Consider the following 23,063-nt stretch of genomic DNA (forward strand, 5'->3'; position numbering starts at 1 on the left):
AATTTTTTTTTTATATGCTTTTGTGTCAGGTACCTAGTAAGTCTTCAATAAATGATCATTGTTGGTGTTTCTGCCATTGTTATTGCTGGTCTTACTGTCTTGATTCAGGAGCCCTGGCGGTGACACTCTATGCTAGATTCCAAGTAGGACCCATACCTAATTATTTTGAATGATTGGAAGTCAATATTCATATAAAACTCCTCAAACCCAGCACTGGACAGGAGCCATAAGAAATCCATCCCGTTGCTTAGTAATCCATATTGTGGGGCCAAACTCTCAAACCATTTTCCTTTTGCACAATCATCAGAAGAGACAGAGACCAAGTGTGTGTTATCTGTTTATAAGCACTCTGTAGAGTTTTTCTCATCTTCCTCTCCTTTCTTGTGTTTTTCATCTGAGCTCAGATGCTCTGTACATCATGTTAATTATGTGGAGGCAGTGCTAAACAGTATAGAGGGGCTTTGCCAGAGTTGAATGCAAAGAGACACTGATCCCTGATCCCTTTGTTTGCCCCTGTGAATCCCAGAATCTCGATCTCCTCCTTCAATATCAATATCCATTATCTTTCATTTTTGGCAAAATGTGAGTACCCCCTCCCCACCACCTCACGCCAAAAACTTTCCCTGACCCACAAATCTGTATATGATTCTTCCTTATGTCAGTCTTCTCATGTTTCTGGGCATATTCTCTTTCCCTTCTTCAATTTTTTTTCTCTTTCTTTCAACTGTGAGAGAGAAAAGCCGGAAAATTCACATGAGGGTTTACGTATATAAAGACTTGGTTAAGACATTTCCCCTCGTTCAAGGAGGGAAAGAAACCTTCAAGAGTATAGAAATTTAGGTGAACGTTTCCTTCTTTGCTATTTAGTAGAACGATTGCACGAAGTAGAAGCAATGGCTTCCCTTTTCCCTGTTAGTAAAGCGGAAGCCTGTTTTAAAATCTGTGTACTGGGAAATGCATAAGGATACCTAGAAAGTTTTACTGTGGCCGAGATCATTGACAAAGTAACACCAGGTTGGAGTTGTTCATTCAAGATGTGTCTCGGGTGAAATGTTTATCCATTCAGTGCGTCTTTGTGTTGTGGAAGGTCTCTTTAGTGCGCTGGGCTGGTGGCCACATTTTCTGGCAGCACAGATGCGGTATTAGACTTTGACAAGTCTGTCCCGTGGTACAATGGTAGGAAAAGACCACTGGAAGTGGAGGGGCTCAACCTCCTTCCAGTTTGAAGTGTCCTTTTCACCTTCTGTCTGATCACGTGGCTGCAAGCCTGACACTCTTTGGGTGCCCTGCAGTGCTTCAGCCCAGCTCAGACTGAGCAGTGATTCTGAAGCTTTGGGGTATTGGAAGTTAAAGAGGCTTCCCTCCTTGTTGAAATGCCTGGGGAGGAAGCCTCTTCCTGCTCTTTAGTGCCTGGGGCGGGGGTCAGGTAGGGGGCAGTTAGGGATGCTAAATATCTTGAACCGATCTGGATAGTCCCGCCTAGTGAAGAATTAACTTGCCCCAAATGCCAGGAGTGTCCCCATTAAATAAGGCCCCCCCAGACTCTTCAGTTAGATCAGCATTCCCAGCTCCTAGCTCCAGCCCCCACCAGCATGCGGACCATCTGCTTTCTTTCCTTCCTCTTTTTTCTCCTTCTTTCCTCTTTCTCCTCCCTTCTTCTGCCTGCCCACCTCCCTGCCTCCCTCCTATTCTCTCTTCCTTCCCCTGAATCTCCTATACCTCGTTTAGGAACAAACACAGGTGTCCCCCACTCTGGGAGGCCTTTCAGACACCCCCACACATATTCTTAGGGGCCACTTCCTCTGTGCTTGCATTGCCCTTTGTAATACACGACTTCATCCTCATCCGCTGCATGAGGTCTCTACTGCTCTGTGACCGTGTAAGCTCCTGGTGGGCAAGTGCCTAGTCTTCATCCCTGTGTCCCTAGTACTAACACGATCCTGGCAAATTGTAGGCCCTCAGTAAAGCTCAGTGGAGTGAATGGATGCAGTTCAGTCCGTATCGCATTGCATTTTCTGAAAGTAACTGAAAATATGTATACTATGCTGGAGTTGAGTAAAAATGTGGTCACCGCCTCTCAGCCACAGCGTTATTGACCCTTTGCACAAGATGCCTCCTTCATCTGGGCCCCTGTCCTGGTGCCTTGTGGGATGTTTAGAAGCACCGAGGCCTCTGCCCACTAGATGCCGGGAGCACCCCTCCCCAGTTGTGACAACCAAAAACATATCCAGGCATTGCCAAGTATCGCCTGAAGGCAAAATCACTCCCAATTGAGAAACCATAGGATTAAGGTAAAGGAAGAACTAACGTGCATTAAATTCCATTTAAGAAGCCAAGTGTACATATCTTGTGGCATCAGTAGTTCATTAATTCATTTAGTAAATGCATATAGAGCTCTCTCCAAATTATTGGGCTTGTGGTCTTAATTGTTAATGCTTGAGTAGTGTGTAATCATCCCCTCCTGGCAGAATTGTAAAATCACCTAGCAATGTCTCTGATACTTGAAGCCCCTCTGGACACGGTAAAGAGCCCTTTAGAATCACCGTGGATGTCTCCGGTGCCTAAACATAGCACCAGAAATATTAGGAAATGGTACCCGCTACACTGGTCATGGAAGCATGTCCACAGCCTTTGCCAGGTACTGTGCTGGGGTTTGTGCATTATCTCATTTAACTCTCCAGCAGTAGAATAAGAATTTGAGGACCGCAGTGGTCCAACAGCTTGCGCAAGGTCCTCAGCCATTGAGTAGAAAAGAATTGGGATTGGAGTGCACGTCTGCTTGGCAGCAAGACCTAGGCTCTTTCATGCTGCCTACCTCTCAGATGAATGTTTCAACTCAGTGCAGAACAGAGGTTGCCCACGTCTGTCTAGAGGTTGACCACCATCAAGACGTGGAGAGACATTTGTTACCTGTTCTGTACCTCTACTTTTTTGTATCTCTGGCAAGCTAATAAATACCTGATCATGATTAGCCCAGCTATATGGACTTGTGGGTACAGTGTGGATTTATACCTTTCCAATTCTGGTGTCATCTTTTCCCTACACCAGAATTTTTTTAAGTAAGTGCAGTGTCCATATCTCTGAACGGGGCCTCAGATGAAAACAGAGGTATCAGCATTGCCAAAGTTGTTCTTCATTACAGTTCTTTATTACCTGACTTGATTGGCAAAGCCAGATGAGTTTTCAAATTGTGGTTCTTAGTGGCATTGTATAATTCGCTGCTGACCCACTCCCCAACATTTTGACTCAAAAACAAAAATCAAATTGGGATTTCTTTATAGTAAGATTAATTATATACAGAGTTTCATTTGATGAATAAAAAATACAATAATTCTGTTTAATAATTCTGTTCCCCAAGTGTTCAGTCACAGCTTCCACTATTAAGTTGGTACAGCTTTATATTTGCACAAAGGAACAAAAATCCAGTTAATTAAGTAGTAGGCAAGGATGGATCAAAACCATATGTATGGTAGAGAGGTCGGAGAGAAGTGGTGTCGAAAGGATACACATTGTTTCGAGAGATCGTAGTTTTAGTGCTGCTGATATGGAAGAAATAACCTACCCACAGAGTTGTTGGGTGAGAACAACAATTTTACTTTACTCTTCCCTTTGAGTATAAAATTGAATTTCAGTTTGAGTAGCATCTAGTGGGTCCTTCATCTGGTGGTGAAAAAAAATCTGTAGATTAGAGCTGCAGATCAGGGATTTGTATATATACATCGATGCCAATACTGGTCCTCACAATCATGCCATCATCTCCTGAGCCCTTTCTCAGTGCCTGGGCCTCTGGAGTAGGTATTCTTGTCCATGCAATTAGGGATAGTGCCAGGGTTAAGAACATGGGCTCTTCAGTTAGATTGCTTGGTTTGAAATCCCAACTCTACCAATTACTTTTTGATCTTGACTCACCTCGTTAGGCTGTCTGTGCATCAATGGTCTCATCTGTAAAATGAGTACATAATAGTACCTACCTCCTAGCACTAGAAGATTATAGGAAAATAGCACATGAAAAGGCTGAGAAGAATAACGGGCAGACAGTAAGTACTCCGTAAATATTCGCTGTCTTCATTTTATTGTTATTCTTACACCCACAAAGAAAATGTGTCACTTTCTTCCACTTCATGGCGCTAATCCTGCTGGTCACTGGGGACTGTATAGGCCATCCTTACTCTTCCAGGAAGCCCTCCCTAACCCTCCCAGACTAGTCTAGTGCCCTCTCTGTGCCAGAGACTGCTTCCACTAACACGGCTGTATCATGTTCAATGATAAGTGTCCCGATACTTGACCTTCTTCCCCAACTAGCCTGCAAGTCCCTGAAGGTCAAAGAGGTACACCCTGCTGCCTACCACAGTGCCTGGAACAGAATAGATATTCAATAGATGTTTTTATTTTTATTTTTGGATTAATTAGTGAGAGTTTGGTTAACTTACTGAAGATCACAAAACTGAATGGGAGCCACGTCTGGCTTATAAAATAATAAGCTATGGAAAATATTCCCCTAATAATAATAGATTAACTTATGATTCAGGGCTAACCATTACTTACAGGATATCATCCAAATTGATTGAATCAAATTGATTGAATCAGTTTTGTCGTCCATGATTGCTATCATCTAGCAATAGTACTTGCTGTCTCCCCTGCCCCCAACATATGCACGTGGCTCCCTAGCTATAGGGTTATCTTTGTTGAGCCCCATAGTGTGACTTACACTTTCATCTTCTCCTCTCAGGCAGTCATCAATATTTATTGAGGCTACAATGTAGAGGTCTGTGATGCTCTCAGGGTACAGAAATGAAATCAAAAGGTGGTGACATTTGAATTGAGTCTTGCAGAAGCGAATCAGGTCTTCTCCCTAGTTCTTCTTTGAAGGGTGTTTTTGCTAGCCTGTGAGCCCTTGAGGACAGGGAATATGTTGACATTTGTTCCCAGTTCATCATCTGTATACTTAGCTCATAGGTTGGCATCAACAGATATTTGTTAAATGAAAGAATCAGGTTGTAGAGAAAACTTTAAGTTTATAGTGAAAGCACCTTAAAAAACACATTTAGCTTCTCCCTACCCCTCTTGGTGGTCGTTGGAACCTCACAATTGGCCATTGAGCTTACTGACATTTTCAGACGATTTACTGTATAATAGAGCAGAATGCTGTTGGCTTCACCAGCTGTGTCCAGAAGGGCTCCATGTTCAAATTAGCCACAAATCATGTCCCTCACGGTATTGTTGCTAATGGCAACACTGAAGGCCAGAAATGCCTATGTTACTGGAAAAAAAATATTTTATTTCAAGTGCTCCTGACAGTTTACATCTGACAAGAAAGTGCTTTTCTCTGTCTCAATTTTTGAGTAAACTAAATTAAACACACATACGTATATGTACACATACACATCCATGCACATAGGGTTCTCACCTGGTCTGTGACTGTTCTACAACCTAGGAAGATTTTATGGATTCCCTAGTGTTAAGGATAAGAATTGAGCAAAAGGGGTGCCCCTTGGTGATCACAAAGCAGAAGGACTTCCGTGCAACCTCGCATTGGGGAGCTGCCCTTGGCTCTTACTTTTGGAAGAATGACAGGTATTCAATAAAGTATCAGAATGATTAGTGGAAAAAAAAAATTAGAGCTGGAGGAGATGCCCTCTTCCTGAATAAGCAGTTGAGACAAAGGCATTCATTTGAATTCCTGGTTGCTTGACAATGTGGAGCCTGTTGTTGCTTAGTTTTGTTTCCTGTTTATTTTCAGAGTGTTGTTGGTTTGGCTTTGGCAACAAGGGCTTAGGTCGTTTTGACTCTGTGTCTTTTATTTCACCTACGTCCTTTCATTGAGAGCAGAGAGCAGAATGAATATTTATTTTCAAGCTTTACATGTTATTTTATTTCTGCAGGGCCTGTGGATGTTAGATGCTATGATGTTGTCGTGAACAGACAAAATACTATTTATGTGATTCACGAGAGTTTGTTCACAGTGAACACATCTCTTCAGCAACAAAAGGAGATCAGGGAGCCTTGGCCAACGTGTTCACATACATGTACAGACTGATGAGCCAATGTTTGAAATCAAGACTCTTCCAGAAAGTCCAAAGTGTGTATTTTGTACCTCTGGACCATATGTATGAGCCCTCCCTGCCAACAGAACAGAACAGAGTAGTTCAAATATAATTAATTTTTAAAAATGGACTTCTAATTCTAATATCTGAACTAGATACTCCGTTAAGGGTGAAGGATAGAGGGCATGGCCAGCATTGCAGGGGAATTTAGAAAGAATTGTAATAATCTGGCCGGTAAGAGTTTGCATTCTAGTTATAGAGACAATAAGTCAGTTCAGTTGAGGTCGAAATTGCGCAGTATTAAATACCTAGTGAGATCCATAAGACACTGTTTATACACAACAGTGCTTTTCATCAAAGGACAATATGGCCCTTCTTGAGAGGTGATCAGAATGTGTGAGGACACGTTTGGTTGTCACAAGGAGGGGATGTTGCTGGCAGTCAGTGGTGAAGGCCAAGGATGCTGAGTGTCCTACACTATACAGGTCGTTCCGAGCATTGGTAGGAGTCCCCCCTCAAAAGGCTGACAACCCTGATGAGAAACACTGAAGAAATTCCGAGAACTCCAGGGCTCTGACTTAGCTAAAGCTGAGTCGAAGATGTGCTTGGTCCATTCTGTGGGTCAAACAAAGATCCTGTTCCCTAAAATGAAGGAAATGGCCTGCATCATAAAGAGCTTCAGTGATCAAAGTCAGTGAAGTGAAACATGTCGATCATTCTTCTGCCTAAAAGGGCAAATTCTTTTAGCATTGATTTAAAGCAATAAGGAATCAAGACCCTTTCTTTAATGATGCTTTCTGATGGCTCTCCATTTATATGGAAGTGAGGAGCTAAAACGTGGAGGCCCTGGACTAGAGAGCGGTGCATTTCAAGATGGTATTTCTACATATAATGTTAGTATTGTTTATTTTGTATATGCACTTTCATACCACCCAAAATATGTTCACATTTTTAAAAAATTTAAATACTTTCTGTGTGAAAAATACTGGAAAACAAAATTAGATTTCTAAATACCTGTTTTCTCAGACAGGCAGCACGCATTTAGTTACCAATAAGAATTTTTGACACACCAAATTCTTTAAAAATAAAGCATAACTGGGCACACACACACACACACAAAGCAAAAACCAAAAACAACAAAAAAAGTAGCCATTTAAAAAATTTGTCTTTCTCTAAATTCTCCTATATATTGTGATTTGAAAAATTAGGTAAAACTTGATCGACTGAGAAAAAATTGACCTAGGGTTCATTTCTACGTTGAGTATCTATAGTTATCACTGTAAAAATGTAAAGCCAAAATTAGTGTCTCCATATGTGGGCTAATTCTTAGCCCATGTAGATGGTCACTGTGCATTTAAAGAATAGATTTATATTTAAAATTATTTTAAGAATTACAAATAACTATATTTTTGTAAACATATTTGTAAATAAATATAGAACTTGATTTCTAAAATTTAACTCTAGTTATTAAAATAATGGATACTATGTACTCTTATATCCCACTTTAGAAAAACCTAAGAAATGCCAGAGGACTTGCTTTTAATGATAAGTTTTGTGTTACTTGCTTTAGAAAATACTTTTATTTTGCTGAAAAATTCACCCCAAATTATATTATCAACATTGTTATTTAGATGCACACTTCTCTGTGAATAGCTATGTTATTTACTACTCCATGTCAGAAGAACATAGTTATTTCTACCTGTTGTTTCTTTTTAAAGTTTCTTATATGATTCAAGATCTAAGATCTAAAGAACATAGCTATTATTTATAAGAATAGCTACTCTTTTTTTTTCATACATTCTGTGTTTTAGGCTCTTTGCTAAGCATTCTAAGTGCTTTATCTCATTATTCCTAACAAACTTACGAGGTAGGAATGACTATTAGTGTCATTTTACAGATGACGAAACTGAGGTTTAGGATATTTAGGATTCTAATTTCCATAATAGTATCCCTCCTGCTCTATTATATGTAAATAATGCCTTGCAAATATAATTTTTTGAAGCACAAGATAAATGAACATGTTGCCCTATCACTCCTGTTACGGGCGAAAAGAAATACATTGCAGGTTTGTCTTGATTTGTGCTTAGCCTAGAGTGTTTGGTTTTTCTGATCACAAATGACTAAATGAAATTGAGTGTGTTTGATAATTTATTTAAATTAGATATATAATTTATTTAACTTCAAAAGTAAGTCTGGAGAAGCTTGCTCAGTGAGGCAGCATCAGCTGCATTTTGAGCAAACTTTCATAAGCAATAGTCATAACTTGCTGAGAAGAATGGACACTGGCAGGCTGAATCCTTGGTTGCAAGCTGACACTTTAAGGGAATGTTCTTAGCAAAACACTCACTTCAACGGAAATTAGGTCAGCCTTCTGGAACATTTATCATGTATACCTGTCACCAGCAAGACCCAGTCCTTAAAGTGAACTGAGATCACAAGCATTGGTCCCTTCTGCTCTCAGTTGCAAAGGACACTCTAAACCAATAGTTCTACAAATATCTGAGCTTGGCAGAAACTCCCATAAAGCCAAAGCCAGTGCTCATATAGTTGCTGTGGGAATTGAATTCCTTAATACTCTGTTTATAGAATTTTGAAACAGCAAATGGATTCGGTCTGTTCTGAAAAACAATCTGTCCCATGGCTTGTTTGGAATAACATCTAGAGTTGCTATAGAAGGATGTAAGCAGACAACCCATGTCTGATTTGGAAGTCAGTTTCACCAGCCTCTGTCTGTCCCATACCTCATTGCCAGGTTGGTTTTTGCCCGACTCGAGGTATTATTTGCATAAAAGAAAGGCCACCTTCTACTGAAGCTAAGGAGTTGCTAATTTGGTATAGAAACTAGAGGAGTTAGCAAAATCCAGAGCTAGAGGAGTTAGCAAAATCTGGAGCAGTAGAAGTTAAGATAGAGTGTATGGTAAAACCAAAACAACACAAATGAGTCATAACCCAATGTCCTTTCAGTAATCATGTGGCATCATTCTGGTGGTTTCAGAACCGTGTCAGCAAGTATGAGGATCCTACAGAGGAATTTGAGATTGTATCTGGGTCGGTTTAGGTGCATTTCTGCTCAATGAATGCCACTCATTGAGAGTCTTGTGGATTGAAATGACCATGTTCACAAGCAGTCAAATCTCTCTATCTACTAGGTTAAGTTACCTTATCTTTGAGAGGAAATAATTACTTACCTCTTCATATGCTCTTGTTGGGTAAACACATGTATAGACGTCACTACAAATTTGCTAATGAATATGTGAAATTGCTTGAAGGAAAAGATGAAATTATTGACTGTGTGTTTAAGAGTCTATCTATGCGTCTCACGAAGGATAAAAAGACTACGTGGGTAAGAATAAATGTTTCATCTCTCTGCCCATTTGTCCTAGTATTGCAAAGACCCACCATTTGGTGCACACTGTACAAATGGTAGCATTAAAAAGGTGAGAGAATGGGGCGGCTGGGTGGCTCAGTCGGTTAAGTGGCCGACTTTGGCTCAGGTCATGATCTCACGGTCCGTGAGTTTGAGCCCCGCGTCGGGCTCTGTGCTGACAGCTCAGAGCCTGGAGCCTGTTTCAGATTCTGTGTCTCCCTCTCTCTGATCCTCCCCCGTTCATGCTCTGTCTCTCTCTGTCTCAAAAATAAATAAACGTTAAAAAAATAATAAAAAAAATAAAAAGATGAGAGAACTACAGTTCCCACTTTCACTGAGCTCTCATTTAAGTCGTGTGTGTGTGTGTACATGTGTGTGTGACACATCCTTAAACAAAAAAACAAAAAAATGATACCCTATGTGAAATGCCATGATAGGGTTATTTTGAAACTCAGGAGAGAAACTCAAGCACTTGGAGAAGTTTTGTCTTTGAAAAAGTAGGTTGTAAAACAAAGTTGTTTTAACCCTATCCATAAGAAGGATGGGCCGGTTACATATGGAAGCTCAGAAGATTGGAGCGGCTGAAGGAGAACGTGGGTATGGAAGAAATCTACCGATGATTTCTTGTTGGAAGAATTAAAAAAAAAAAAACAACAAAAACCTTTCATTATCACACTCTATTAAGCCAGGACCAGGAAACAATTTCTAATCAGCACTCCGATCTGGGCAGAGATTGTGCAGTCTTTTGTACGAGGCCTCAGATCCGTGTTCTCTATTCACACATGCTCACTTCCAGCTGTTGTCACTGAAATCCCACATAATCTTTCAAGGTCAAAGGGCAGTCACCCATGGCTGCTGCAGTTAAAAGGTTATGCTGATTTCTGTTGTCAAATATTGGCCCTTTTCTCTTCCAATCACTCCCATTCTACTTTTTTTAACAAGAAAAATCCAGCCTAGAATTGTATTACATGACTTTAAAGTCTTAAAAGTGTTTCTCCATTGTGCTAACACGACATGGCCTGAACAGTGTAATTCATTCTGTTATATTCACAAAGAATTTTCTGGTACTTCTAAAATACTTTGTGTTTGTGCTAAGCCAGCAAACTTCAAAGTATAGTGGCCCACACGATTTGTGGCATGCTGTAGTACCTGCAGAAATGTATAATATAGAGTCTATAATTTAATAAACGCTGTGAATTATGGCATCAGTAATTAAGTAATTGCCGGGTAAGCGGGTAAGAATTGCATGAAACGAGTGACTTTTAAAAACATGAAAGCTCTTTGTATTTTGTGGTCGTAAACATTAACTAATTTTATTATATATTTGGAAAACTACGTCTACCTGTTTGTAATTTTCTTTTTCTTCTTGTACTCTTGGACAAGCAATTGCAAGGATTCTTTTAAAATATATCGCTTCAACTCATCAATGATTTTCTTTCCACGCTTGGTGAACCAAAATCAGTGTTGAGTGTCTTAAAATTAGCACATGGCCCCTGGTCATCTTCTTTCCTTGTCATTGCGTGTGTCCTCAGGTGGTTTAGCAAGCAGGGCTCTCTGTAATGTTTCACAGCCGTGTGAATTAAACCTAAAAACGAAGAACAGGACAATGCACATTAAGGTTTTTTCGCTGTTTTACATCCATAAACCGGGGTAGCCTTCGGGTGATCGAGTTTCATGTCTGTTTCAGTTAAGGTAATCAGTTTCTCATGTATTCAGGGAATAAATTTCCTTATTTTTCCTTCAGTATATGTATGAGTTCATAAACAGAAACTGAAGCTATTACAAATAGTTTGATCCATTTGTAGATTACCAGGTATTACTGTCCAAGTTTAGAGAAAACGTTGATTCAGAACATCAAAACAATAAAGTTGCTTAAAAACCCCTGTTAGTTCAACACCAGGTTAATTAAAAAATACTTTTAAAAAGTACCTCTAAGTACATTAAAAACAACAACATAATTTAAAAATATTTATAAAATACTAATTTTATAATGCTTATTATACTTAGGAATTTACTTTTGCTTACATGAAGCAAACATTTTTTTTCTTTTCTTTAAATTTTTTTATGGTGCTTAAAAAATATTCTGTAAAGCAAGTGTTTTCTGTGTTCTTATATGCTACTAATTTGTTGGGTCCACTTGCAAAGTATTTATTTCTGCTTATAACAGGCCCTGTAAATGTATGATTCCAGATGTTTAGGGACAATGAGGAAATTAGTCTGTTGACCTGACAAGAAAATGAAAGAAAGGATATTTAGCCTTGAGGAGAGAAAATTAGAGGCTGAGAGACTATCTTCAAATACTTGAAGGGTAGCAAAGTAGAAGAGAAATTAGATTTATTCTGGCCTGTTCCAGAGGATAAAATTGAGGTAAAGAGGAGAAGTTATGGAAAGGCAAACTTATCTTTGTTACAATGCAATGATGATTGCTCTGTTACTAGACGATCTTTAGAATATCTTTGCTTCTAGTTCATTCCACATTGTCATGCATTCAGTATTTCCAAGCATGCAAATAAGTAAAAATCATTTTTCACTTTTTATTTAGATGTTTTGCTGTTAGACATCGTCCTTTAATTAAGTGCTTAATCCTGTAACTCAAACTCATAAAACCTCTTTATGTGAAGTCATTGAGCAGTCAAATTTAATTTAATGAAATACTACACTTCCCTTATTAAGTGCAGGAATTGGTGAAAAGATATGATAAGGCCTTTGGGTTAGATTGGATAATCAAGTCTCTGGTATTATTTATGATGGATTAAAAAGCAATAACATTTATTATATAAAGAGAACTAAAGGAACCTGTGTTCTAATCCTAAATTCTGCCACTAGCTGTGTGACCTTCAGCAAGTCACTTAACCTCTCTGAGCATAAGCTTCCTTTTTTTATAAAATCAGACTACTGCCAACTACACAGAGTTGCAGCAGGAATTGGAGCTAATATGTCTAAGTTGCTTAGCAGGGGGCCAAACACATAAATACCAGATAAAGGAAAGCTATACTTTTGATGAAAATTAATATGATCTTGAGACGTTCTGGGAATGAATTTTCAGATAAGCAGCCTACCTTATAACACCTGTCACTGGCTGGATCCACTTTCCTAATGTAGGTATGTTAAAATGATTGGGAGTAAAGATGTGGCATGTCCTTCAGCCTTGAATTAAAGTGTGAATTTGCTTGAAGAGCTCAGATTCTACTTTTCCCTCAGCACATCAGTACCTAAACCAAGTGGGGAAAATGGGAAAAGGAGAACAATCTAGCTGAAGAACAACATTTGCCAAAAATAAATGGTATCCTTGTCAAGTTAGTCGAGAAATAGGGAGTTAAGTAATACTAAGAAACTCTATTTATTGCAGGAACTCTCAGAGGCTTTAACATGTGAATATTTGTTGTCATTCTCCAAGGGTGGGTATGATTGTGTTTCCTGAGTTTATTTTACTATGGAAATGTTCATTTTACGTATATGTGTATCTTTGTGCTTATTTGCTTGTGGTGGAGGATTTGGGGAGACTGTTGCACATCACACATTTTGGGAAGCACTGAGATGAATTCCAACGTGAAGGATAGAACATATCAAAATTTGGAGAACAGCAGGTGGGATATCTTGGCTTGCCACATAGAGAGCATATATTTGGGTAGTATTGGAAATATATCTTAAACACTGGAAAGGTGTACCACAGGACAGATTTTGAAGGGCTTTAAATACCTAGCAAAGGAGTCTAAACTTAATTCTCAAAGAAATCATGAAAAACTGATGGGCTTTTTTTTTTTTTTAATCATCAGACAAAAGACACCAACCATCCATCCATTCTCTCCTTACTGTGCTAGCAGATTAACGTGGAGAGAAAATGCCTAACAGGCATCACAAATTTATGTGTCTACAGGGGCCTTACAGATCATTAAATAAATGAAATACAATAAAGAGTATTGGGGAGTGTGGTACATTTGTAAGCTCATGCCCAGTTTAAAAACATCTGTATGTAAAAAAAAAAAGAAAGAAAGAAAGAAAAAAGAAAAAAAATTAGTACTGTGCTAGCCAAGCAAAATCTGTCGGCCGACCAGAATTGGCCTGTGGGCTGCTAATTTGCAACACTTTAGATTCTAAAGGGAAAGGTTGGCATTTGTTGGTTAAGGTAAGTAGTAGGCTGCTATAACAAAGAGAAAAAAAATACAGTGGTTTAAGTACACTAAAATCTTTTTCTTTTTTTTAAATTTACTTAAAATTTTTTTTTAAATTTTTTGAGAGACAGAAAGCACGTGAGCCAGGGAGAGGGGCAGCGGGAGAGAGAGAGAATCTATTTGTTTAAAGTTTATTTATTTATTTTGAGACAGAGAGAGAGCAAGCAGGGGAGGGGCAGAGAGAAAAGGAGAGAGAGGACCCCAAGCAGGCACTGCACTGTCAGTGCAGAGCCCGATGTGGGGCTCAAACTCATGAAGCGCGAGATCATGACCTGAGCTGAAATCAAGAGCTTAAACTGACTGAGCCACCCTGATGCCCTGAATGAAAGGGAGAGAGAGAGAATCTTAAGCAGGTTGGTTCCATACTCAGCACAGAGCCCCATGTGGGGCTTGATCCCACAACCCTGGGATCATGACCTGGGCCAAAATCAAGAGTCGGACGCTCAACTGACTGAGCACCCCCAGGCGCCCCTCTTTTTCTTTTTGTCAACTCTTCCAGGTGAGCAGGCTGAGTGGGCAGGGTGGTTCTACTTCACACTGTCATTCAGGGTCCCATGCTCCTTCGCTCCCTCTGCCTTACTGCTCTGCCCTCCCATGGGCACTGTCTTTGTCTTCATGGTTGACACTGCTCTAGCTCATGAAAAGAAGAAGAAAGAGTGTCTAGGGCAGGGATTTTCTTTTCAGACAGGTTGGGTAGGAGTTGATTGTATCACTTCCATTGACTTTCCAAGTAGTGGCCGCTTCTGACTGTAAAAGAGGCTGAGAACTACGGTCTGTAACTGTCAGCCAAGGATATGTATGGACAACCAGCAGGCTTGACACAGGACATTGCAAGAGTCTTTGCTATAGCGTGTCCTAGAAAGGTCTTATAAAAAGACCCCATTTTGTTTGTTTGTTTGTTTGTTTATATGGTTATACGCTTATTTATTTGGTTATTTATTTATTTACTTACATTTATTTATTTAAATTCAAGTTATTTAATATACAGTGTAGTATCGGTTTCAGGAGTAGAACCCAGTGGTTCACCACTTCCATATAGCACCCAGTGCTCATCCCAAAAAGTGCCCTCCTTAATGCCCAGCACCCATGTAGCCTATCCCCCCACCTGCTTCCCCTCCAGCAACCCTCAATTTGTTCTCTGTATTTAAGAGTCTCTTATGGTCTGCCTCCCTCCCTGTTTTTATTTTTCATTTCTTTCCCCATGTTCATCTGTTTTTGTTTCTTAAATTCCGCATATGAGTGAAATCATATGGTATTTTTTTTTTTATTTTTAGAGAGAGAGCACAAGCCAGGGAGAGGGGCAGAGGGAAAGGAAGATAGAGAGAGAGAGAATCTCAAGCAGGCTCCATGCTCAGCACAGAGCCCAATGTGGGGCTCTATCCCTGAGATCATGACCTGAGCCGAAAATCAAGAGTTCAACATTCAACCATCTGAGTTACCCGGGCACCCCTAAAAAGACCCAATTTTGGATAAATACATTAGTGAAATCTTGGTGTAAACATGTTTCTTAGCTAGGAGCATATCCCCCACCGCCCATCAACCCCCGATAGTAAAGACCTTGTGGTGTTTCTTCTTGAATCCCCAGGGCCTAGGACTGTGCTTGACACATAATAGACATCCGGTACATATTTGATGAATGAAAGCGGTAAACCAAATATTGACTTTATGGATATGGTAGAACAAACAAATTAAAAACACAGATTAATGTTGTGTTTTTATCAAATAATAATTAGATAATAGTACCTGAGCAGGGCAGGGAAATTTGGGGCAACAAAAAAAGGAATCAACAGTACATAAGTCCCACGACCCATACTTCTAAAACCTTATCTTGTCTCACTCTCCTTTTCAGCTAAGACTACGTTATTCCCATACTAGAGACAGTTCCTTGCTGTGGTGTGATAAACCAAAATGACAATCATGACATATCCAAATGCATTTATAACAACCCTTTTCATCTGAGATTCTCAAAACACAAAGAAATGTTATTTCTTTGTTTTACACATTCTCAGACACAACTTTCTAGACATAGAAGTATCATGGTCTCATTGCCGGTCCAACAACCTATGTCATTCTTTTCATGTTTACTGTAAGCAGACTACTGAGTGAAATCTCCACCGTTGTAAAGATTAATCACACAAACAGAACATCTATATATTTTTATTACTACTGCATTCTTTTTAGTAGATGTCTGAATTTTTGGCATTTGTTGTAATATTAGGAATTATTCTAAAAATAAATAATATGTCAAGTGTTATCCACGAATGGCAGAATAATTTAAGTCGTCAATGTATAGTCAAAAATGAGACCCAAAGTTTAGAATTTGGGCTTACTGGACACCCCATCTTTTAAACACCTGTTTTCTGGGGCACCTGGGTGGCTCTGTCGGTTGAACATCTGACTTTGGCTCAGGTCATGATCTTACAGTTGGTGAGTTCAAGCCCCACATCAGGCTCTCTGCTCTAAGGACAGAGCTCGCTTCGGATCCTCTGCCTCCCTCTTTCTGTGCCTCTCTCTCTCTGTGCCTCTCTCTCTCTCTCTCTCTCTCTAGCTCTGTCTCTCTCAAAAATAAATAAAAACATTAAAAAAAATTTTTAAACCCTGTTTTCTAAGATATTCCAAATCTTGGGGAGCCTGGGTGGCTTAGTCGGTTGAGCGTCCGACTTCAGTTCAGGTCATGATCTCACCATTGTTCAGTTCAAGCCCTGCGTCGGGCTCTGTGCCGACAGCTCAGAGGCTGGAGCCTGCTTCGGATTCTGTGTCTTCTCTCTCTGCCCCTCCCCTGCTCACACACTCTCTCTCTCTCAAAAATAAATAAACATTCAGATACTCCAAATCAAGAGGACAGAAGTAAGGTGTCCCTGGAGGTGAGCCAAGAATAATTTGCACTGTGCTTTAAAAGGCAACTAAGTGAGGGTACCTCGAGTCGCTCATCTGGATCAGTAAATGAATATTTCTTGCACACCTAGACCAAGTGACTGTGCTGGGCTCTGTGGACAATGTACAATCACAACCGACAACCCTGCCTTGCTGGGTTTTTTGTACCAGTGTGGAGCTAAGCAGATAAACAAGTAACTCTCATGTAAGGTAGAAAGAGGCTATGACGTGAGACAGGTAAGGTAGAAGTTCTCCTCAACAGTGTTGAATGAGCACATGTGAAGTGCCCCGACTGTAGGGAATAGGGAAAGTGTAAGAGCCACATTCCCTTTCCGTAGGTGACTCATAGGCTAGTGGGGAGGTTATGCAAGGAGAAATTAAGTCGTGAAGGTAGACTTTTCTTTAGAGGACGAGCATGTAACTTCTGTGAGAGCAGTGTCCTCAGGACGTAGTCAGGGTCTGTCATCTCTAATACTTAGGCGATATAAATGCATGAGAACAAGGGGAACATTTTCCTTTTGAGGAGCCCAGACGCACAAATGTGGAAAAGCCCGGTCCTTGGCTTATCTTTTCCTAGTGATGGAACCTTATTTACCAAGGGGAGAATAGAATAGAGAGGCATTCTTTTTGATGAAATGACCTGTGTATTGCAGTTTGCATCCTAATTAGCCAGATGAGATTTGATGATTCAGAGCTGAGAGCCCTTTGCTTAACAAGACAAACAGAAATACCATCTAGTGTGTAAACTTTCTTCCTCAGATATATCCTCTGCTTCATGGACATTCAAATTTCCTTTCAAGGCCAACCCTCTGGATGGTTTGTCCCCAGCTGTTTCTTCCCCTCGACCTCTGAACAGTTCTGCAAGGTCACCTGTCTCTGCAAATCGAACTTGTTTCCTTCCCTGCCTGTTAAAAGGTAGATAGATGTTCAGTCCCTTCATGAGATGAGATTTGGTCCCCATACTATGGCATTTTCCCTAATAACTGCTGATATCATCGAGGCAAAGAGAACTGCTTTTCCTAACCACCCATAAAAGAATTTAGCTTTTTATATTTCTGCCTCTCTTAGAAAGCCTCATCTCCCCACTGTGAGTATGGCTGACTCCAAGGTATTGAAATCTGTACTCTAATTGGGAATTCACTGAACAAGACTTCAGTGAATGAACTTTTTTGGCCATTTCCTATAAGATGAAAAAGATTCTGCTCCTCCTCTGAAACTACAATATGGTTGCTTCTGAGCAGTAGTTCAGGATTGGAGGAGATTACTGCGAAATTCGGGTTTTCAGCTAAGACATATTTAACAAAAGTATGTTTTGCGCTCATTTCTGAGAGGCTGTATTCAAAATGTAAATCTTGGGACCTTTCAGGGATGTTTAATCAGCTTTCCAACTGAGGATCTTTTCATGTGAATGTTGAAGGTTGGAATTACTGGAATTGACCTTTTTATTTTCTTTTCCATTTTTCTCTCATCTGGCAATAAAGTAGAACACCCAGATTAGTGTTATTTCCCTGCAAGTCATTTTTACGACTTGGTTTGTGTTAGTGAGAACGAAATATTAATCTGCTCAGGTTTGCTTAGTAATTACATTAGACGTGTCACTTTTTCCATCATTTCTTAGGTTTCATTTCTCGTTGCTGTCTTCCTCTAGAGTTCACCAGCGGGTTTCCAAATAATTGGTGAAGGAACAAAAGCAGTTTCATAGTCCCTCCAAGTTCCATGGAATGTTTACAGAGACCTTTCCCCAGGGACCCTTTATAGACAAGATGGTCACATCAGGGCTTGTACAATCATTCTACTTTTTATTTTATTTTTTCTGATTATTATACATCCACATATAGTTCGCCTTCTAAATTATACACATTCTACTAAAATAAGCCTGAGGGAGCAGGTTGCTGAGAGGACAAGGAGGATCCCGTTGTGATTTTTGTGGCGACTTTATCAGGATCACACGAGATTCTAGTTGAAGCTTGGGATTAGCCTCTTTTGGGGGCGGGGCTTATGTCCATTAAATCATGCTGCCCTTTAACACTCTAGTTTAACTCAGTCCCCCCAAAATAGGGACCACAATCACAGTAGGACAACCCCCAGGCATTTCTCAGCAGAGGACCTGATGGCACCTTCTTGACTGGAAGCTCCACCCTGCATGGATGGTCTCCTCTGTCCTTGTCCTCCTTAGTCTGGAGGGATGGTTTGGATTTTTCATTTTAACAGTTTTCAGATGTACAGTAGCTCCAACTTAGTTCAAACTGTATTGCTAGAGATGAGAGAGAGAAAGAGACAGAAATAAGTTCTGTCAACATTTCTATAAAAAGGAAAATAAACATCCTCAAGCCCAAATTGAGTTGTTTTCCCTCAGAGGCACCTCTGGAGTGCCTACTGCCAACCAGGCACTGTGTTAGGGACCTGGGGGGCCTGGAGACACAGAAGATGCTCTTTCTCACAGGGCTCACAGCCTAATATGAGAAAAAGACAAAATGACAGTTCAGTGGGCTAGCTCCTAGATGAGAGCCATACTCTGCAGACCTGGTCAATATTGAGAAAAGAGAAAAGGAGTCTTTGCCAGCAGTGCAGGTGAGCAGAGAAGGCTTTTCATAGAACGGCAATAAAGCTGAGTCCTAAAGGACAAGTGGGAGGTTGGCCAGGCAAAGAGTAGGAAGGACAGACAGTCTGGGGAGAGGGAACAGTGTGGGGAGACGAGTGAACCAGGGCCATGGTAGAAAAGGCATTCCCTTAGGCCCAAGGGGGTAGGGCTAGAAGAGAGAGAGAGAAGAGATTTTTAAAAAATGAACCTAGAGAGGAAAAGAGATGCTATGTCAAGAGTGGTATGCCATATGATGGAATTTATACTGTGCCCTGAGTTCTCTGTGGGGCTCTGGCAAGATTTCTGACAGGGCAGTGAGCTCTGAATGCATTGGATTTATCTCAGATTACCCAGCATCTCATTCTTTCTTACCCCAGGGCCTTTGCAAATTACTAATCCTTCTGCCTGAAGAGCTCTTTCCCCATCTTTTCATGACTTTCTCTTTAGTATTTTTCAGATGTCAGCTCTTAAGAGACACCTTGTCTGACCACCCTTTCTAAAGTGTTTCCTAATTGTTTTCTTCATTTCATTTGTACCATTTATAATTTTTAAATTTATTCATTTGTTTTATGTGTTCAGCTGTCTCTAATCTTAGACTATAAACTCCCTGAATGTAGGGACTGCATCTAGAACCCCTAGCACAATGCCTGGATCACAGTAGGTGCCCCCAAAATATTTGTGGAATAAATAAATGAGCCTTCAGATTTGCCTGTGAGGGACAGCTCTAGCTGCATAGTGGACAATGGGCTAAGGAGAAACCAAGACTGATAATAGAAAACATAGTTAGGAGGCTGCCCCATCTGTCTGGTGAGAATCGGGAAATGTCTGGGCCAGTCATGGAGGGAGTGGAAATGAGAGATGTACTTGGAGTCAAGAAATGGTAAAGCGTGGAATCAGTGAGGAGTAGTTGGATGTGGGTTTTATAAGAAGCAAGAGTTAGGGATGGCCCCAAAACATAGAAAGCGTGATGGTGGTAGATGGTCCACTAAAGGAGGACATTCCATAGAGTCAGAACAGATTTGGGGGAGAGAAGAAAATGAGCTCGACTTTGGACATGTTGGGTTTGAGGATACCTGTAGGCTATCTGGGTTTAAATATCCAATAAACGTTTTGAGAGAGATCTTGGTAAACGGCCAAGATTTGAGAGTCATTGGCCGACAGAGTCGTTCATCCACTCATTGAACAAATACTCACTTACTAACTGCTTTGTCCCAGGCATTAAATACAGTGGTGAATGAAACAAACATTATTCTAGTTCTTAGAAACATCCCAGTCAAGACTGGTGACTGGTATCATGGAAATAGAGGAACTAGCTTAGGAATACACCTTTTGAGCACAAACCCCGGGGAGCACCACATCTAAGAGGTGACCTTACAAAAGAAAAGGGGCCATCATGATAGTTTGAATGAGCGCAGGTGTTTCTCCCTCCCAAGTCCTTGCACCCAAGTAAACTTAGTTTTCAAAATATAGTGCTTGCTTTTTTGGTGGCAGGATTGAAGTACACGTGTTCGCATTCACTCTGTACAGAAATTCTTGTTGAGTTGTCCTTAAGGAATTCCAAAGGTTGGAACTGAGACAAGAATCAGCCCGCAAGCAAGAGACATAGGCAGAGATAAACAAGAGTTGGAAATCAACCCAGAGTTTCCCATTCAACTATGCATTTCCTTGTCCTTGTTAGATGTGTTTTAAGTCAAACTTAATGTACATTATGGTTGGATTCCCTTTGTTAGAGTCCGTGGGGTTAATGCAATGTCAATGTCGTCACAATAGAAAGAGATGTTATAGTCTGTTTTGCCAAGACCAGTTTAGAGAATTTTGACTTATTTGCTTATTTTTACTTCTCAATTATCTTAATCTAAGAGACAACACCTCAGGTGCTTACCAAATAAAAGTCAATCAAAGACCTGGGTGGGAGTTGTTTTGAGAGTTGAAATTTCTTAAGCACATCTTCAAGTGAAAGTTTGCCCATTTACTTTAAAACACAATTTCTATGTAGCTACTGCACATTCTAAAAATTAGAGCTGTTTTATCTGAAATATCATAGATTATGTTTGATACAAAAATTAACTGAAAAAAATTTTAAACTCAGCAAAAACAAAAATATCTTTCTAATTCTAATGCAACCAAAAGAAAAAGAATAATTTGTACATACCTTTATAATTCTCCAAACATAGTGATTCGTTGCATGTGTTTATGTGTGTGACATTTAATGAAATTATTTGTGTATAAACCATACCACAGGTAAATTTGCTTCTGCTTAGTAGTGGGTAAAATCTATTTTTTATCAGTAAATCTTATATATGGACTGTTATGTATTCAGTGTTTCTTATGTTGCATTTCTTAAGGTATGTTTCTAATATGAAAGGAAAGTTTTTCAAAATCCCTTTGGCCAACTTCTCGTTTGGCCCTAATTTTAAAGCAGGTGATTATGCTAACCCTATAGACAGATCTCAGCTAGATTTTACCTATGTGAGACTCCAAATCAGAAAACTTGAGAGGCAGAGAAAGAAACAACGTATCATAAATTATGGATTCCTTGCTATTTATAAGTTTTATATTCCTAAATGCACTATAAAAATAAATAAGCAGTTGATAAGAGATGTAATAGATATGTTAAAGGAATTAATTATATCCAGCAAAAATAAAACAGATGCAAATTCAAAGATTGCCATTTCGAACCATTGATTTATTATCTTTTCTAAAAAAAAAAAAAAAAGACTCAACCCACCCACTCATGAAAAAACTCTTTTGTTTGTGCTCAGAAGTCTTTGTTTTCACGTCTCCAGGGTTGGGGTTTGCTTTTTCTACAATGGCTTTTTAAAGATTCACCCTGTGGTGCCTCTAAAAATGAAGAGAACATCCTTAAATCTTATTTGATTTGAATGAATGGATAGCTAATGCTGATCAGATGTTTCTTTAGAGAATAATGTTTAAAAACTGGTGTGGAACTTAGGTATCCTGGCTGATTCATAGGTAGGCTGTTTTCATCCCAGCTGTGAAGGTCTCAGAGATCAGCCAAGGTAACCATTTATTTTAAATCTTCTTTTGTTTCAGATTTCCTGTTGTTTTTTTTTTTTTTTTTTGACCGTTTCAAAAATCACCCAGTTGTGTCATAGCTTTCCATGACCCCCAGATTCAAACCAAAAAACCATCTATATAACGAAGTGACTGTACCCTCCCACGTAAACTCTAAGTAGAGCAGAATATGAAATTAGACCTTGCCTTTTTTAATCACAATGAAACTAATATTTAGAATTCTCTTGTCAAATGTCTTCTATTTATGACACTGTTTCTTTTGTTTTTGTTTCCCCAGGACATTTGGGCTTCCAGGACAGTTTTGTCACATCAGGTGTTTTTAGTGTGACTGAGCTAGTAAGAGTGTCACAGAGTAAGTATAATTTTGCTTTGATTTGGTACACATTTGCCTTGGTTTGTGCTTACTTTCTGCCTGGGCCTCCTAGAGACATAAATAGCTTTCAGAATCCCTTTTTCATTCACCCATTGGAAGAATTTCGCCACGCAGTTTATTTGACAGCCAAGAATTTAAATCAGGAAAAATTAAATATCATTTTAATGTGAGACATAGGGAAAGAACTGAAATCCTGACTGTCTCACATATTCCCTACTTTATAGTGTGAACCTGGTTAAAAAAATTTTCTGAGTCTTCCCTGATTTCTAAGAAATTCTGCATTTTAAAAGAATTTGTTTTTGACCTTTAAAGAATGCTAATGCCCTCAGCATGAGTGACACAGTACAGCATGATCATTACCCGGTTGTCAATAATCACCAACAACAATGAATTAAGAGTACCTGTCACCACCCTGTTCCATTGATCAAAAGGGTCATTGATTATATTTTTGCTATGACATAATCCAGACAGTCCAAGGAGAAGATATAGGATATTCTGTCTCTGTGTTTCTCTCCCTCAGTCTCTCTGTCTCTGTCAGTCATACACACACACACACACACACACACACACACTGTTGCCTTCCCTCAAAAAACATCTCTTTGTTTTTATTTAAATG

General features: G+C 39.6%; 1 protein-coding gene across 10 annotated transcripts in view; it reads left to right on the forward strand.

The window, feature by feature from the left end:
- NFIA (nuclear factor I A) overlaps positions 1 to 23,063 on the forward strand; it is a 376,639-nt gene that overhangs the window by 224,509 nt on the left and 129,067 nt on the right. For all 10 annotated transcript variants that reach the window (XM_043575126.1, XM_043575130.1, XM_043575133.1 and 7 more), the window contains exon 4: positions 22,352 to 22,426. In XM_043575126.1, the coding sequence (XP_043431061.1) occupies positions 22,352 to 22,426 (75 nt within the window). The remainder of the gene's footprint in view (positions 1 to 22,351; positions 22,427 to 23,063) is intronic.

Source organism: Prionailurus bengalensis, chromosome C1 (genome assembly GCF_016509475.1).
Source record: "Prionailurus bengalensis isolate Pbe53 chromosome C1, Fcat_Pben_1.1_paternal_pri, whole genome shotgun sequence".
NCBI lineage: Eukaryota > Metazoa > Chordata > Mammalia > Carnivora > Felidae > Prionailurus > Prionailurus bengalensis.